This window comes from Electrophorus electricus, chromosome 16 (genome assembly GCF_041902795.1).
Source record: "Electrophorus electricus isolate QZ-2024a chromosome 16, ASM4190279v1, whole genome shotgun sequence".
Taxonomy (NCBI): domain Eukaryota; kingdom Metazoa; phylum Chordata; class Actinopteri; order Gymnotiformes; family Gymnotidae; genus Electrophorus; species Electrophorus electricus.
In genome coordinates, this window is record NC_137512.1 from 24,433,234 (window position 1) to 24,449,302 (window position 16,069).

General features: G+C 45.7%; 1 protein-coding gene across 5 annotated transcripts in view; it reads left to right on the plus strand.

The window, feature by feature from the left end:
• The first annotated feature begins 7,047 nt into the window (after nucleotides 1-7,047).
• Nucleotides 7,048-16,069, plus strand: part of ndrg4 (NDRG family member 4) — a 32,357-nt gene continuing 23,335 nt past the window's right edge. For 2 of the 5 annotated variants that reach the window (XM_081698564.1, XM_081698565.1), the window contains exons 1-3: nucleotides 7,881-7,956; nucleotides 8,122-8,300; nucleotides 10,879-10,952. In XM_081698564.1, the coding sequence (XP_081554690.1) occupies nucleotides 7,896-7,956; nucleotides 8,122-8,300; nucleotides 10,879-10,952 (314 nt within the window). In that variant the 5' untranslated portion in view covers nucleotides 7,881-7,895. Of the gene's footprint in view, nucleotides 7,206-7,280; nucleotides 7,306-7,880; nucleotides 7,957-8,121; nucleotides 8,301-10,878; nucleotides 10,953-16,069 lie in introns of those variants that run through there. The other 3 variants (XM_035532105.2, XM_081698566.1, XM_027029240.3) reach the window with 3 other exon arrangements.

A 16,069-nucleotide genomic window follows, 5' to 3' on the forward strand; every position in this document is an offset into this window, starting at 1 on the left:
AGTCAGGGTGCGGAACGGTGGACAAAATAGCAGAAGTAAGGGAAGAGGGAGTTATGGAGTTCAGATTGCGATGGAAGGAGGAGGAACTCGTTGGGGAGGACTGGATGGAAAGAGAAGGAAGGAAGAGAGAGAAGGATAGAAAGTGATGGTCTGAGAGGTGGAGGGGGTGAAGATCAGGTCGAGAACATTGCCTGCTTTGTGAGTTGGAGGAATGCAGCTTGTCTGATTGAAGGTTGAAGTCTCCAAGGAGAATGAGTGGATTTCCTTCAATGGGGAATTGAGTCAGGAGGATGCTGAGCTCATCAATGAAGTGATCCAGGGAACCTGGAGGGCGGTAGATGACAATGATATGAAGTTTGGTGGGGAAAGACACTGTAATGGCATGAAATTCAAAAGAGGAGATGGAAAGAGTAGAGAAGGAAAGTGGAGGGAAACGCCACTCTTGGGACAATAGTAAACCTGTGTCACCACCCTTGCCGAGACGCCTCGGAAAATGTATGAATGAAAAGGCAGAGGACAGGGCAGCTGGTGTCGCCGAGTTCTCAGGGGTGATCCATGTTTCTGTCAGAGCCAGGAAGTGTAGGGAGTGGAGGGATGCTAGTGCTGAGATGAAGTCGGCCTTCTGGACAGAAGATTGGCAATTCCAGAGCCCTCCTGCCACCAGGATCTGTAATGGTGCCGAATGTTGTGAGTAGGTGAGGTTGCTGAGATTGCGACGTCTATGATGATAGCATTGAGGAGATCTGTGGGATATGTGGACAGGAATTGTGAGACACGTCAGATGCTTGATTTGTGGATGTATGAGATGAAAGATTGAGATAATATGAGAAGATACTTGGGTTCAGACAACAAGCATTGAATCTAACAGAATCTAAGGCAAAAGTAAGTAAACTCAGAGCCTACCTTAACCAACCAGAGGATAATCCAAGAAAAAAAAACAAAGTGACGTTTTATAATCAGATTTGTCAACACCTCTGGCAGTTATATTCCATGAGGAGCCATGATGCAGATATGTGTATAAAGACACAGCTCACAGATCCATCATTAACAAAGGTCAGCTGTTCAAAGATCATTGAGTAACTGTGCAGTTAGGCTGGATGTTACAGTTAAATGCTGTGTTTGTCATCTTTGAAATAATGCAGTTATTAAGAGGTGATAGTTTTGAGTCATTTGGCATTTATGCGACATTGCACATTGTGAAAGATGTAGAGGTAGTCAAAATTGCAGTGAAGGTCACTCCTAGAACTTAGTACTTGAAGTCTGTCCAGGACATTTTGTATATATCTTCCTCTCATTACCAAATTACATTGAGCTTCAAAAGCAGTTTCCTTGCACAGCTGATGAAGGACCTCTGTCCACTACATTAAAATGTTTATTACCTCTACTACTAACATGAAAAGGACCTTATCCTTGACCATGTGGTGTCCTCTGTGGTAATTTGTTAAAAGGGAAACAGACACACAAAAGTCATTGTGTTGTGTACCATGTAGTAAATGTATGACTGCTGGCCACTTCATTGCCAGATCCTCCACAAGATGACCCCCAAGACCTTTGCCATGATTTACAATTGGCATCCTGGTTATAGGGCCATGCAGTAACAACAACAACAACAACAACAATAATAATAAAGCAACATCAAATATAAAATTGAAGAAGAAATAAAAAATAAATGAACAATAAGATGCATAAAAAGACATATCTATGAGCTACAAAGAATGATAAGTTACATCTGATAAATCTAATATCCAATGTTTAAGCTGTATGAAAGCGCAGGACTGTACTTGGCTGGGTATGCTTTATTCCAGCAGTGGTACCAGTGGGAAGCATTGGACCAGAGTGATTGCTCTTTCTGTTTGGTGTTAAATAAGGAAATGAAATAAGAGTTGGGAAGCAGATTCTTCACAAGGTTCCCATTTGTCATGGAATTTCTAGAATATCTTGGAATTTTTAAGTTTATTCCAGACATGGAATTAGATTATTTTTGTCATAAAGTCTCTGAATATCAGGGACTTTTGTTTTAAATCTTAGTTCACATTCATCAAAATGTTATGTTTTCAAATGTTTCCCATATTTTGTATGTGAGGATGTTATTCTGCAGCGTGCGTGCACACACACACGTGATATGGTTTTACTGGTGTTATATGACAATAAACAGACCAGGTGGAGTTGTAACTGTGATGACATACAGTGCTTTGCCGTAACAGGATTATCTATTACTATGGAGCTAGACATTGAATCATATTCAGATCTGCATGCAATGCAAAACCTCAGTGCTTTTAAATTAGGCCTGGGATGTTCAGACACCACAGTGGATTAGAAGTTAGCTTTGATGAGGTCTGGGCTTCACTGCATGCTGGTCATCAGGTTTGGGTGAAACCCAAAGCCAAACCCAGCCTCTGAGTCTCCAAAACCAACAAACTGTAGTTCACTTGGCATGGTGCATGTCAAATGGTGCATGTCAAAGGTTGAGGAGACTAAGCATTGTGATGTGCTTCTTTTACATGTCAGCTGTAGTTCTGGGAAGTGCATTTCCTCAACGTTCCTAATCAAATAAAGTTTGATTCAACCTCAAGAGAGTAAATCAAATCAAATTAAATCAATCCTGAGGTTTGGTCATTTCAAACATTTAATATCATCCACAAATGACTTTTGAGAAATTGGGCTCCAGAGTTGTTTTCCTCAGTTTGGGTTCCTGGCCATGTTTGTTCCTTTTTTCTGGAGTTTCCTGCTCGGCATGGGAGCAGGGTCACCTGACAGGGCTCGTTAAGCAGGGTCACAGTCTGCTTTGCCACCTGTCTTGTTACTCTCCTTCTCTAAAGTCTGTTTCTCTTTTCCATTCTAAGAAGGATAGCCAGTCCTCAAAGCAGAGAGTGAGAGGTGTGAGGATTAAGATTGCCACCACACCACACCACACCACACCACACCACACCTGACACCCCCCACCACACCTCTACACCCTGCTCTGGTTAAGCTCTGTCCAGCTGGGCTTGCCTCTGTGCTCCACCTTCTAAAAGCATGGTGCTCTGACCCAGGTGGGGGGAGAAGACTTGCTGTGTCTCTCTCTCCCTATCTGTCTTTCTCTCTTCCTTCTGCCTGTTTGTCTCTCTCTCTCTGTCTGTCTCTCTATTACCTTTTTTATTTTTTATATTTTTTTATTATAGAGATATTTTCTCCTCTCAAAAATGATCCCATCTGAATTTGATGCCTAAATGAAGGGCTTTTGAAACTCAACTTCCTCCTTCTCTCTCCTTCTCTCTCCTCCTATGGCTGTCTCTCCCTTGTGTCCCTCTCTCCTCATCTCATTTTATTATTTTTTTCTTTTTTCCCCTCCCCGTTTCTTGGTTTCGGTCTGCTTCTCATTTTCTCTCTCTTCATGGTCTCTCCTCCTCCCTCCCTACCCCCCCTTCCCAAACCCCCGCCCTCTGCATATGTGTCTAATGAGGTCAGATCTGAGGTGGTGAAGTTCTGGGGGTGGAGCTGAACTGAGTGGTGGCTCTCAGGCTGAGTGTAGTCCGGGGGCCGTCTCATGGCGGGCCGCCTTCACCAGCCTGGGCTCTCTGCTCTACAGCTTTATCCTAACTCCCTTTTCACATGGTTCTGATTTATAACCCATTCATCCTGCTTGTGGACATGCAAGCATACCATACCTGAAATGCCTTGATTAAATCTTGGTTTGTTTCTCTCTCTCTCTCTCAGTCTGTCTCTCTTTCTCATTGTCTGGATGCCCAGTTGTTGGACAAGTGAGCTATGTGGATGAAAAGAACTAACCAAAAACAGTCTAGAGATGATCCTTCATCAAAACAGAGGGATGACTCATTCGCGCTCGCTCTCTCTCTCTCTCTCTCTCTCTCTCTCTCACAGTTCCACCACCGCAGTGGGGGTAATTTTAGTGACTTGGCAGGAGCGTAATAGAAGTATGGATGGGTTCTTCTGTGACAGTGTGGTTGGGAGTGGGAAGCAGCATACCAAATGCAGGCTGGTATTAATGCTTAGTAAATATTTAAATATTTAAATCAGTACTCTGTGGAGTATTTGATCTGCTCAGATTTAACCAACCATCTGGAAAGAAACATGTTAGCTAGTGCTCCAAGTATTTGACTACATAAGCTCGGCATTGGTGTGCCTCAGATGGGTATTTTTATGCTCTTCTGAGATGAGATCGTTTTTCTGTTGTTGTTTATAAAGGCTTAAACCACACACGTTTTAAATATCATTATCCCTCCTCCGCTACACTTTGCTCTTGGCACTGTTGCATTCTGGTACGTAGTGTTCTCCCGGCATCTGCCAAACCCAGATCCTCCTATCAGACTGTCAGAACGAGAAGCAATATTCCTCACTCCAGAGAACACGTCTACTCTGCTCCGGAGTCCTGTGTGGGCATGCAGTACGCCACTCCAGCCGACATTATTATTGTTATTATGGTATCGCGCGTAGTGATCGCAGGCTTGAGTGCAGCTGCTCGGTTGTGGAAACCCGCTTTTCCGAAGCCCCTGACGCTCAGGTCTTGTCTGACGTTACTTCCAGAGGCAGTGCGGAGCTCCGCGCTGAGAGATACAACAGTGGACCGGCGATTTTTATGCGCTACACGTTTCGGGACTCAGCGGGCACGTCCTGAGTTTGCGTTGTCTACTGTTTTGCAGCTCAGTTTCTAAACACTTCGATTTCACAATAAGAGCGCTAACAGCTGCCCCGAGCAGATCTACCAGAGCAGAAAGTTCACAGACTTGTACACAAACACATATAGTACACAAGCACATATGGTGTACCACGTTAATACCAAAAATACCAGAACATTATTTGAGGCAAAGGTGACATTCTATGGACACATTTAAAGACATTGAGCTCTTTAATATGACTCCTTTGGTTAAGAGTGTTTGTTCATTGAAATTCCATGATTTGATGCGTTAGCAATGCTTGCTGCTGAACTCCCGAACTGAATAACTAGGAGGGGTGTTTACATACTTTTGACCATATAGTGTACCACGTTAATACTGTCAGAATGAGTTTCCTCCAGCTTTAAGGTCGCTCCTATACAGTTTAGTGTTTTTTTTTTTTTTTTTTTTTAATGATTAAGCTGGCATCTATTGCCCCTTTTAGCGAATAGCTCCTGAGTGCTGAAATAAAGACTGTGACGCCATCACCCTTGCACGGGCTTGCCAGCATACCGCAGATAACCCCCACGCAGCTGGAATGTGTTGCCTTTATCTCTGACCGAGCCCTCCAGTGCCAGGGTCCACCCCCACCCGCCCCCAACCCAGGCCTGTGCCGCTGCCTGTTCCTTCACGCTCCCAAAGAAGGCCTGGAACCCACGCCCGCTAAACTCTGAGCTGGACCTGGGACTAATACCTGGGACTTATTTCTCTCAGTAATTATTTCTCTGAGTAGCGTGGACTCGGGCACACTGGCAAACGTGACCCTCTCTCCTGCACTGGAGCGGGAGGACGCAGCCAGCTGGTGACTGTACCCTGGTGCCCAGCAAGACGGGGAGCTTGAGGAGGTAGTGTTGAAATAATTTAGTCTGATATGGTTTGGAGACTTTAGCTGGCTGTGGGCCAAACTACTTGTGAAGCGTGTTTCAGACTACAGATGCCTTCAGGATCCCTGTAACTGACAAGTCCTTGATATACGCTGATACTTTTCCACCACAGTGATGGACACGCCTGCCATCAGACATGCCATCCTGAAATGCCATGAAACTCCAAGTCACTCAGACGAAATTAGTAATGAGCAACTAAATTTGTGACAAAATCTCTTGAAGTGGATCGAGGTGAAGCTATGACTTACACCAGAGGGCTGTAAATGTTACAGAAGAGGGCTATAAATGTTACAGAAAAGGGCTGTATATTTTACACCAGAGGGCTGTATAAATGTCACAGAAGAGGGCTGTATATTTTACACCAGAGGGTTATAAATGTTACACCAGAGGGCTGTAAATGTTACAGAAGAGTGCTGTAGATTTTACACCAGAGGGCTGTAAATGTTACAGAAGACGGCTGTAAATTTTATACCAGAGGGCTGTAAATGTTATAGCAACCCTAAGTACTGATACTGATATTACTGATATTTCCATGGACAAATGGAACAACCTTGGATGGCCCCAGTAAGCGTTTAACCATTTCACCTGCAATAATATTGGAAACATACCACTCTGTACACCTTTAACTCAAGACTGTGAATCCTCTGTGAAATGAACTCTATAGCGATTTTTATTTTGAACCTTATCTGGTGAGGCAGAGATTCCGCATTCAAGTGGGAACTTACTGAAGGAATATGGTCAGGGTTCACTAGCAGCGGCTGCATTGCTGACTGTGTGGAATTATTTGAAGAATTTCACATCGTACAACTAAAAGTGAGAGGCAGAGTGGTCAAGCACATGGGGCTACGTCCAGCGCTGCAGCTCCGTCAGCTGTGGTGGAGGCAGGGGCCACAGTCTGGCAGTCTGCGATGGTCTTTGCAGTCCTGTGCTCATCTAAGGCTGACGTTTAAGAAGCTCAATGTCAAACAGAAGCATGGCACAGTTGTTCCTGTTTTGAAAGGCTAATTATGGCTCATCGATCACTGCTGCCCTTATCAGGTCACCTGGCTGGCCTTCCGGCACCTGCATCAGACAGGTAGCAGGTGTTGACCCCTCTGACCGCTCTCACAGAGAGATCCAGTGTTATGCAACGTGTGTTAATATTTTAACTGGATAATTGCACCAATCCTAAGATAAAAATCCTAACAGTGCTGGAAGATGTAACTAGAAATAGAAATAAAACATAGGACAATGTTAAACTGATGAGAAATTAAAGGGTTGAACTTATATTTAGACCTATGTAGACTTCTGACCTGTTGTTTCTTACAGTAATTGTCTCACAGAGATATAAAGTACCTCAAACAAATTCCACAAAATGATGTCTGTGTCATGGTCTGTCTGCGATTGTAGCTCTGCACGTCACACATTTAATGGACCAGGTTTGTCACTGGCGGTTGTCCTACATTGGTGGGAGCTGTCTAGAGACTCTGTGGAGACGAGGGACCCATTGCGATTCTCCACACTCTTTGATCTGCTCTTCCTGTCTCATTGCATGGCGGCATTCTGAAATGGGTCACTGCCGGAGACACGGAGACGCCGGTACACAGATCCCACTCCCAAACGGCAGTGCCAGCTCAGATTAGCTCTCAGGCTGATGACAAAAGGTTGCTCTCCTCTGATTTGATTGCTGGTGAGGACTGAGTGCTCCAGAAGGGGCTTTAATAATGGTTAGAACAAGGGGGCAGACAGCTAGACTGGGATTACTCACTGCAGACAATACATGAGTGCCAGTAAGAAATGCTTTTGGGTCTGAGAATACCAAACCCGGTAGCCTAACCTTACCCTAAACCGAACCCTTAAATCTAACCCTAACCCAAACCCTAACGCTAACCCTTAACCCTAACCCAACCCTAACCCTAACCCTTAAATCTAACCCCAAGCCTAATGCTAACCTTTAAATGTAACCCAAACCCAAACCCTAATGCTAACTCTAACCCTAGAACTCCTGCCATGGGTTTAGCTGACGTGTGCAGAGGAGATGTTGGACCATTGGTTGCTATGGCCACCTTTGGTAAGAAGGCTGAGAGAGTGCTGCAGCCTGATAGTTGTGTGTGTGTGCGTGCGTGTGTGTGTGTGTGTGTGTGTGTGTGTGTGTGTGTGTGAAGAGGGAATGACTAAATGCGTGGGTGCGTTATCAGAGTTGCTGGTCGGTTATGTGAGAGTCTGCTGTTGTTTTCTAATAAAACGACCGGATAGCCGACTGGATTTACAGGCTCTGAGGTGTCATGGTTGCTCTCACCTTGTTTTCCATTTTGCCCTTTACCTCCATTTTGCGCTTTACCTCTCGAATATGTGTTTATATGTGTTTATATGTGTTTATATGTGTTTATATGTGTTTATATGTGTTTATCTAGTATTTCTTCCTGCCCACACCTTCTCCGGTACTCTTACATTCCTCCCCCTGTTTCCTTTGCCTCATTGTCTTTCTCTTTCTCTCTTTTCCTCTGTGCTCTCTCTCTCTCTCTCTCTCTCTCTCTCTCTCTCTGTATGGCTATGCCTTCTTGCTGCATCATTCAGAATGACACGTGTTCTCTGTTTATTACTAGGGAGGGACGGAGGGAGGGACAGAGAGAACACAGGCGAGTTTCACACAGCACAGCCGTTGCAGCGCAGAGAGCATCTCCGAAAACACACCGACGTGTGCGCAGAGAGCAGGCGCAGGAAAACAAAGCGGACGAGCACTCCAGACTCCCTGTGCAGCAACAGCACACACCCCAGATTTCAGGTAAGAGAGATGGCGCATTCCTTCCTCCCAGTGTCCATTCTGTGTGCTGTATTTGTGAAGTTTAGATCTCTGAACTGGAAGGCAGCTGAAGGGTAAACAGCGCACCACAAGCCTTCTCTGCCCTCCTGACTGCGCGTGTAGTTGTAGACAAAGCATGTGTCAGTTAGCAGGACAGAGATGTGGGGCAGCAGGGATTATCGGAGGGACCTCGTGAGGTCCTACATACCCCCCCCCCCCCTCCCGAGTAGTGGGTAGTCTGCCAGTGCAGACGGGGGGCTGTCACGTACCAAGCCTCACTACACCCCTGCACTGGCAGCTGTGGCAGACGTTGTTGGCTTGAATTTATTAACCTGCAAAAGAATTGCATCAGCAGTTGGCTGGGAACGCCGTGCACAGGGGGCCAGCCCCTGTGGATGGATGGGATTGTCATATACAGTAAGACAGCCCTCCAGGCTGGGGGATGGGATTGTCATACACAGGGGGCCAGCCTTCCAGGCAGGTCTGGGGTTGGGATTGTCATACACCGGGAGCCAGCCCTCCAGGCTGGGCTGGGGCTGCAGCAGGCATCTCTGGCATGCCTCAGGATTACAGCTCCCTGCTGTGTGTTTGGGATATATTTGGAGGCTCTGTAATAACTGATAAGAAAGGCTCTCTGTTTTGCTCTCTGTCCAGCCCCCTAGTCGGTAGTAGTCAAGGATCTGCAGGCGGGTTGGGCTTGGGGGTGGAGTCTTGCTGGTGGCGCGCCAGGCCACTGTTGAAGACTTAAATGTTTGGGGAACTTTCCACTGAGGTTACTTCGTCGGGCTTGATTTAAAACTCCGTCTTCAGTTGGTTGGAGCTGTTGGGAAAACAGTCGCTCTTTACAGCATTCCCATGCCTTCACACTGTAAAATACAGACATGCAACCAATCAGGAGAATATGGGGCACCACTAGCAGTGGCTGTGACACTGAGCAGGACCTACTCTGCTCAGACCTCCGATGAAATGCCACCTTGGGTGATGGACTTCAGTGGTTAGTCTAGGGCTAGTCTGAATGAGGATATGGGTCCCGTGTCTTAAATCTCTTTTCCATGCATAGGGCCAAACAGCTGCCAAGGCCATGTCAGGCCAATCTGTGCTGTTCCGGACTCCTGAGAACAGTTAAGGTTATTTTTTCACAAGTGTTGTGCTGGAAATCAGGGTCAGGAAGTATTTGTGGCTGTGATGGGTTCTCGTCATATTTATGTGGCTAAACACCGCCAGTTGCTGCATGCATCTGACAAGATGGATAATTCAGAGTTGTTTGGAGTTTAGAAAAACTTTTGTGTCATTTGGCTGTCCCACCCCATGGTTCTGGACCAATCAGTGAATCCTTGTGTTATTAAGCCATCCCACCCCATTGTCCTGGACCAATCAGTGAATCTTTGTGCTATTAAGCCATCCCACTCCACAGTTCTGGACCAATCAGCAAATCTTTGCTTCATTAAGCCATCCCACCCCATGGTTCTGGACCAATCAGTGAATCCTTGCATCATTAAGCCATCCCACCCAATGCTTCTGCATCTTGAAGCATGGTTAACTAAACATTCTATACGAGATCTGTACACACTCTGTGCTAAACCATGTGCCTGGAGCAGGTTCAGTCCAAACTCACAACTGTTTGTCTCTGCAGTCAAAAAGACAGATAAGCCTTTTCTTACATGATTTTATCATTTGCTCAAGCAACAATAAAGCCTTTTGTGAGTAATATAATGAAACCATTTTTCATTATATTTCAACGGGCTAACATGTAATCTAATGTATATTGAGTGATGTACTTACTGTTTTTCAGTGGTTGATTGTGTTTTAATTGTGTCATTCCCAAATTGATTTCCAGTAGATGACTGTGTGTGTGTACATGCTCAGTAGATGCTCGTGTGTGCATGCGTTTGTGTGTGAGAGACTTTGTAAACATTTGTGTAGCTGCTGTAGTTTATAGCTGCTGCAGGATGTCGTGAAGGTGGCACGCTGGATGTGATTCCAGGCTGCCATGGTGATGACATAGAGACATAGAGGAACATTTCCAACATAGGAGTCAGGACTAATGTCTTGTGTTCAGCAGGTAGACTGACAGTTTAGCTCATCTCTCTGAGTCCTCCACTGACTCAAGAGGGATGCGGCATCAGGAATGGTGTCCTTGTTTTCTTCGGTGACCGAATATAATATTGGAGTTTAACGGATGTGAAGTGGACAACTCTGCCATGAGTTCTGACCCACCTGTCAAGACAGCTGTTGTCATCTGCGGGGTTTCTCTGACTTAAAGTCCGATGAGTGTCCACAAAGACCTTGTGCTTCATGTTACAACACAACCCTTGCCAACCCTTTTGTTTTTTTTGTCCTTTTGAGTTCTACATTTTGTGGGCCCGAGATTTCCTTGCTGGGTCTGGACTGAAGACAGACACACATCCTTCGCCTGATTTCTGCACGTTTAGCCTCATGCTAAGGAAGCATCGGTGGATGGAAAATCAGCTGGTTTTGCATCCACAGTTCAATCTTTCGTTCAGAAATGCTTTAGAAGTATATAATGTGCCTGTGTATGGTTCTTGTTTTGCACTGCCAGATGGGTCCCGGATTGTTCTGGAACTTCCCCACCAAGAGTAGCTGTGTGGTTTCGCAGACCCTGCTACAGACAATGTACGTAGTTCTGTATGCAATCGTAGCTCGTAGCTTTATTTCCGTTCCTGGCATCGAATCCATTCCTTCTTTCTTTTTTTTCCGTCTGTCTTTTTTTCTCGTCAGTGCCATCGGCCAAACACTTGTTATGTCTGCACACCATCATGGCCACATGTTGAGTTGCTGACCAATCGCAGATCAATGTTGCATGCAGTCAACCTATCATTACACAGCATTGGACCACATTCTTAGAGCATGGACCAATCACAGAAGACTGTCTGAGCTGCCATTACATGCCGGCCTGTATGCACCGCTCCAGGTGGAGCTTGTTTGAGAACGTTTGATTTGATTGGTTGTGTAAAAGTTGCACCCTGTCAGGATCTGAAGAGCGAGCCCTGTGAATTACTGACCCACACCTTCCATGTTGGCACCGTGGAGATCTGTTCACCTTTTCTGGCTGTGGAATGAAGTGTGTGACTGAATTTGATGAAGTGCACTTCACTGCAGGTTTCAGATTCATATGCTCAGAGTTACAGTTGGATCTGACTAAGGAAAAAGACGCCGTTCTGTTGTTGACATTTTTCAGCAGCTGCCCTAATAACACAGAGCTAAAGTGGTAAAGCGATTCTCTCATCTTCGCGATTCTCTCATCTTCGCGATTCTCTCATCTTCGCAAGTCCTGGATCATAGCAGGAGAGATTAACCAGGGCCTGGATTTAAGGAGGATTCGATTCCCATGTGGCAGTGTACGCAGGGACCCAGGCACTTTAGAGAGACCTAGCGAGACGACACAAGATGAGACATCCACAGCCCAGAGCGAAGGGCGACTCGATAAGGGTTTTGGCATGGAAAGCATTAAAAGTTGCTCTTGGTTGGGCTGTGCTAACAGAGCCCTGTTGAGGGCCACCCACGGTGCGTCCATCTGCCAGCCGGGCACAGTCGTCCGGCCTGTGCTGCGAGTGGGGACGAAGCCTCCAGAGCCACAGGGGGCCTCAGACACTGGGAACTGGTGGCCAGCTAGCAGGATCCCCACCAGAGGTGTAAAATGAGCTGACTCAGATATGGGCCCTGCCACACTCTCAGGTCAAGAGTCAAGGCTTCTCATTCCCCACACCCTCCCAGTAAAGGGTGTGCTGGGCTGCAACAGCTGTCTGAACTGAATACAGATGCACAAAGATGACAAATTACAGTCTTTACATCCTGTCTGATTTGTGGTCATTGCAAGTGATTTGGGTCTGATTTGTGATCATTTAAGGGGCATCATGTCTGATTTGTAGAAATTGCAGGTGCTTCGGGTCTGATTTGTGGTCATTGCAGGTGCTGAAGGTCTGATTTGTAGTGCTATTTTCCAGTCTTGCACACCTGCTTAGCTTCCTTGTTAGCAATGGTGTTACTGAAGAAACACAGCATCAGAGCTTCAGTTATTACCAGCCCAGAGTTTGCCCCTGACGGCATTTGTCATCACCCACTCTATTCAGCTCTGGCTCAGTATCCACCGTATAGCCCTCGCTGCAGGCACTGGCTGTGCGATGATTCCCAAAGACTCAGTGCTGCACTCAAGCAGAGAACACGAGTGAAAAAGGCACAAACAGACAAGCCTGTGCCATGAACCTCTCTTATCGTCGTCGTCTTTCTGCCCAAAGGTTTGACAAGTCGAAGTTCTCAGAATCCGCTAATTCTGAGGGGAAGATTCTTGAATATATGGGCAGACTGTCAGCCCAAATGCCAACGGTCTGTAAAAATCATATGATCATGACTGTACATATTTGGGTTATATTGAAATACACTGGTGTGAAAAAGTGTTTGCCCCGTTCCTGATGTCTTATTTTTGTGCATGTTTGTCACACTTAAATGTTTCAAACAAATTTAAATATTAGACAAAGATAACAGGTAAACACAAAATGCAGTTTTTAAATGAAGGTTTTTATTATTAAGGGAAAAAAAATCCAAACCTACATGGCAAGTGATTGCCCCCCCCCCCCCTGTTAAAACATAAATTAACTGGTTTATCACATCTTTGGAAAGCTGAGTTCAATTTCTCTAGCCACACCCAGGCCTGATTACTGCCACGCCTGTTCTCAATCAAGAAACCACTTAAATAGGACCTGCCTGACAAAGTGAAGTAGACCAAAAGATCCTCAAAAACTAGACAGCATGCTGCGATCCAAAGAAATTCAGGAACAAATGAGTTATAAAGTAACTGAGATCTATCAGTCTGGAAAGGGTTATAAAGCCATTTCTAAAGCTTTGGGACTCCAGCGTACCACAGTGAGAGCCATTATCCACAAATGGCGAAAACATGGAACAGTGGTGAACCTTCCCAGGAATGGCCGGCCGACCAAAATTACCCCAAGAGCGCAGTGACGACTCATCCAAGAGGTCACATTAAAGCCCACAACAACATCCAAAGAACTGCAGGCCTCACTTGCCTCAATTAACGTCAGTGTTCATGACTCCACCGTAAAAAAGAGACTGCGCAAAAATGGTCTGCATGACAGAGTTCCAAGACAAAAACCACTGTATAGCAAAAAGAACATAAACACTAATCTCAGTTTTGTCAGAAAACATCTTGATGATCCCCAAGACTTTGGGGAAAATACTCTGTGGACTGACGAGACAAAAGTTGAACTTTTTGAAGGTTTATCTCCCATTACATCTAAAAGTAACACAGCATTTCAGAAAAGTAACATCATACCAACAGTAAAATATGGTGGTGGTAGTGTGATGGTCTGGGGCTGTTTTGCTGCTTCGGGACCTGGAAGACTTGCTGTGGTAAATGGAACCATGAATTCTGCTGTCTACCAAAAAATCCTGAAGGAGAATGTCTGGCCATCTGTTCGTGACCTCAAGCTGAAGCGCACTTGGGTTCTGCAGCAGGACAATGATCCAAAACACACCAGCAAGTCCACCTCTGAATGGCTTCAGAAAAACAAAATGAAGACTTTGCAGTGGCCTAGTCAAAGTCCTGACCTGAATCTGACTGAGATGCTGTGGCATGACCTTAAAAAGGCGGTTCATGCTCGAAAATCCTTCAATGTGGCCAAATTCCAACAATTCTGCAAAGATGAGTGGGCCAAAATTCCTCCACAGCACTGTAAAAGACTCATTGCCAGTTATCGCAAATGCATTATTGCAGTTCTTCCTGCTAAGGGAGGCCCAACCAGTTACTAGGTTTAGGGGGCAATCACTTTTTCACACAGGGCCATGTAGGTTTGGATTTTTCCCCCCCCCTTAATATTAAAAACCTTGTTTTAAAAACTGCATTTTGTGTTTACTTGTATTATCTTTGTCTAATATTTCAATTTGTTTGACGATCTGAAACATTTAAGTGTGACAAACATGCAAAAAATAAGATATTAGGAAGGGGGCAAGCACTTTTTCACACCACTGTACACTATTTTTCATGTAACTATGGCTCCTTTCATACAAGTACATATTTTTCATTTAGTCAAATTATAATGTTACACAGCTGTATTTGACAGATCTTGTAGTATATCAACATTTTTACATAGAGTGCTTATGCTAAGCTGATAACATTAGTGTGAACGTTCATGTGAGTGTTGTACCACATTTCTTATCTGTCAGTATTGTGTGTGGAATATGTGATCCATGAGGGATTTCACAGACCTTCCGGCTGTGCACGACTGAGCGGATTTGTAGCAGGTGCGTCCCCTCACAGCTGTCTGTCTCTGTGTTTGTCACTGAGTCTGCATGCAGAGTCCCTGAGGAAAAGTGCGGTGCGTTACTGACTTACCCTGAATACTGCTTATTGCTGCGAGGACAAATGGGGGAGACTTCAGACACAGAGACACCACGGAGGAGCAGCAGAGCAGTCAAGCTAATGTCCATGTGACCACTTCCCACCCGTTCCCTCCCCTCTCTTTACCACAGAGAGAGGAGTTCTTACAAAACAGGCAACCAGAGTTATCTGCTCGCTTCATTACCAGTGATTACCACAGGACCAGTTCTCATTCTCGTGCTTCCTTCTGGCATTTGTGTTCATGTCCCCATGGCCGCCAGTCCTCAAGCCACCCTCTCACCGGAAGGATGGTCTTCTCTTCCACTGTGCTAGCCAGCCATCCGGGCTTCGGGCCAGGAGCAGGCATTTGCACGCCACCTTGCCGGAGCACGTGACCTTGGCTGGCAGCAGGTTGGCAGCAGGGTGGCACAGGAAGAAGCAGCCACGGTGCTGCGTGTGCTACCCATCAGCCCCGCGTTCCATGGCATCAGGGCTGGGTTGGCTTCACTCTTCCCTGTGAGAATGAGCAGGGCTCTTTCCTTCTCTAATCCTCATTAGATTTAGCATTGATGCAACTAATTAAACCTGCAGACTACACTTAATTACGTTACCCAGAGCAATGTTAAAAACAACCAGAGCAGCATGGCTAACAGAGAGGAAGCCGATCTGGGCTGTTATTGGGTTTGTGTTGGTCGAAGGACAGTTGTTATATTTGCAGTGCAGTACCTGACAGTATGGGACTGGTATTAAGACCATATCTACGCACCACTGTACTAGATTTCAACTTTATATCAAGATACACACACACACACACACGCACACACACACACACACACACACATGGACAAAGCCAAGTTTCCAGCAATTGACTGGGACATGGTATATTGGGTCACACTCATTCCCTACATGCACTGCTAGATTGATTTTGGGCAACACTCTGTCCTCTTTCACATGCACACACACACACACACACACACACACACACACACACACACACACACACACACACACACACACACACACAAACAAAAAAACAATCATCGTAGGCCAATAGGACCTCAGTGACCATTCATCCACATATTATAAGAGGCGGTCCTAATTTGCATCCTCGTGTTATGTAACTTCACACAACCCTAATACAACCTGACTACATGGTTTTTGCTAGTTTAACGGTTCATTGCTCCACTCTGTATAGTCTAATGTGACTGGCACCTTTACTCGAGGCAGTTAGGCTGCGTTTTTTTTGTGGCTAACGTTACGCACGAGGAGCACGGTGTTGGCACAGAGACACCCGAACATCCTAGCAGGCTTTGCTTGATGTTGTCATGGCAACAGTGGCCTGGGTGCCGAGCCCAATAAGAACTGTTGGGAACGGAAGGAGGACGTCAGCGGGGTTGGA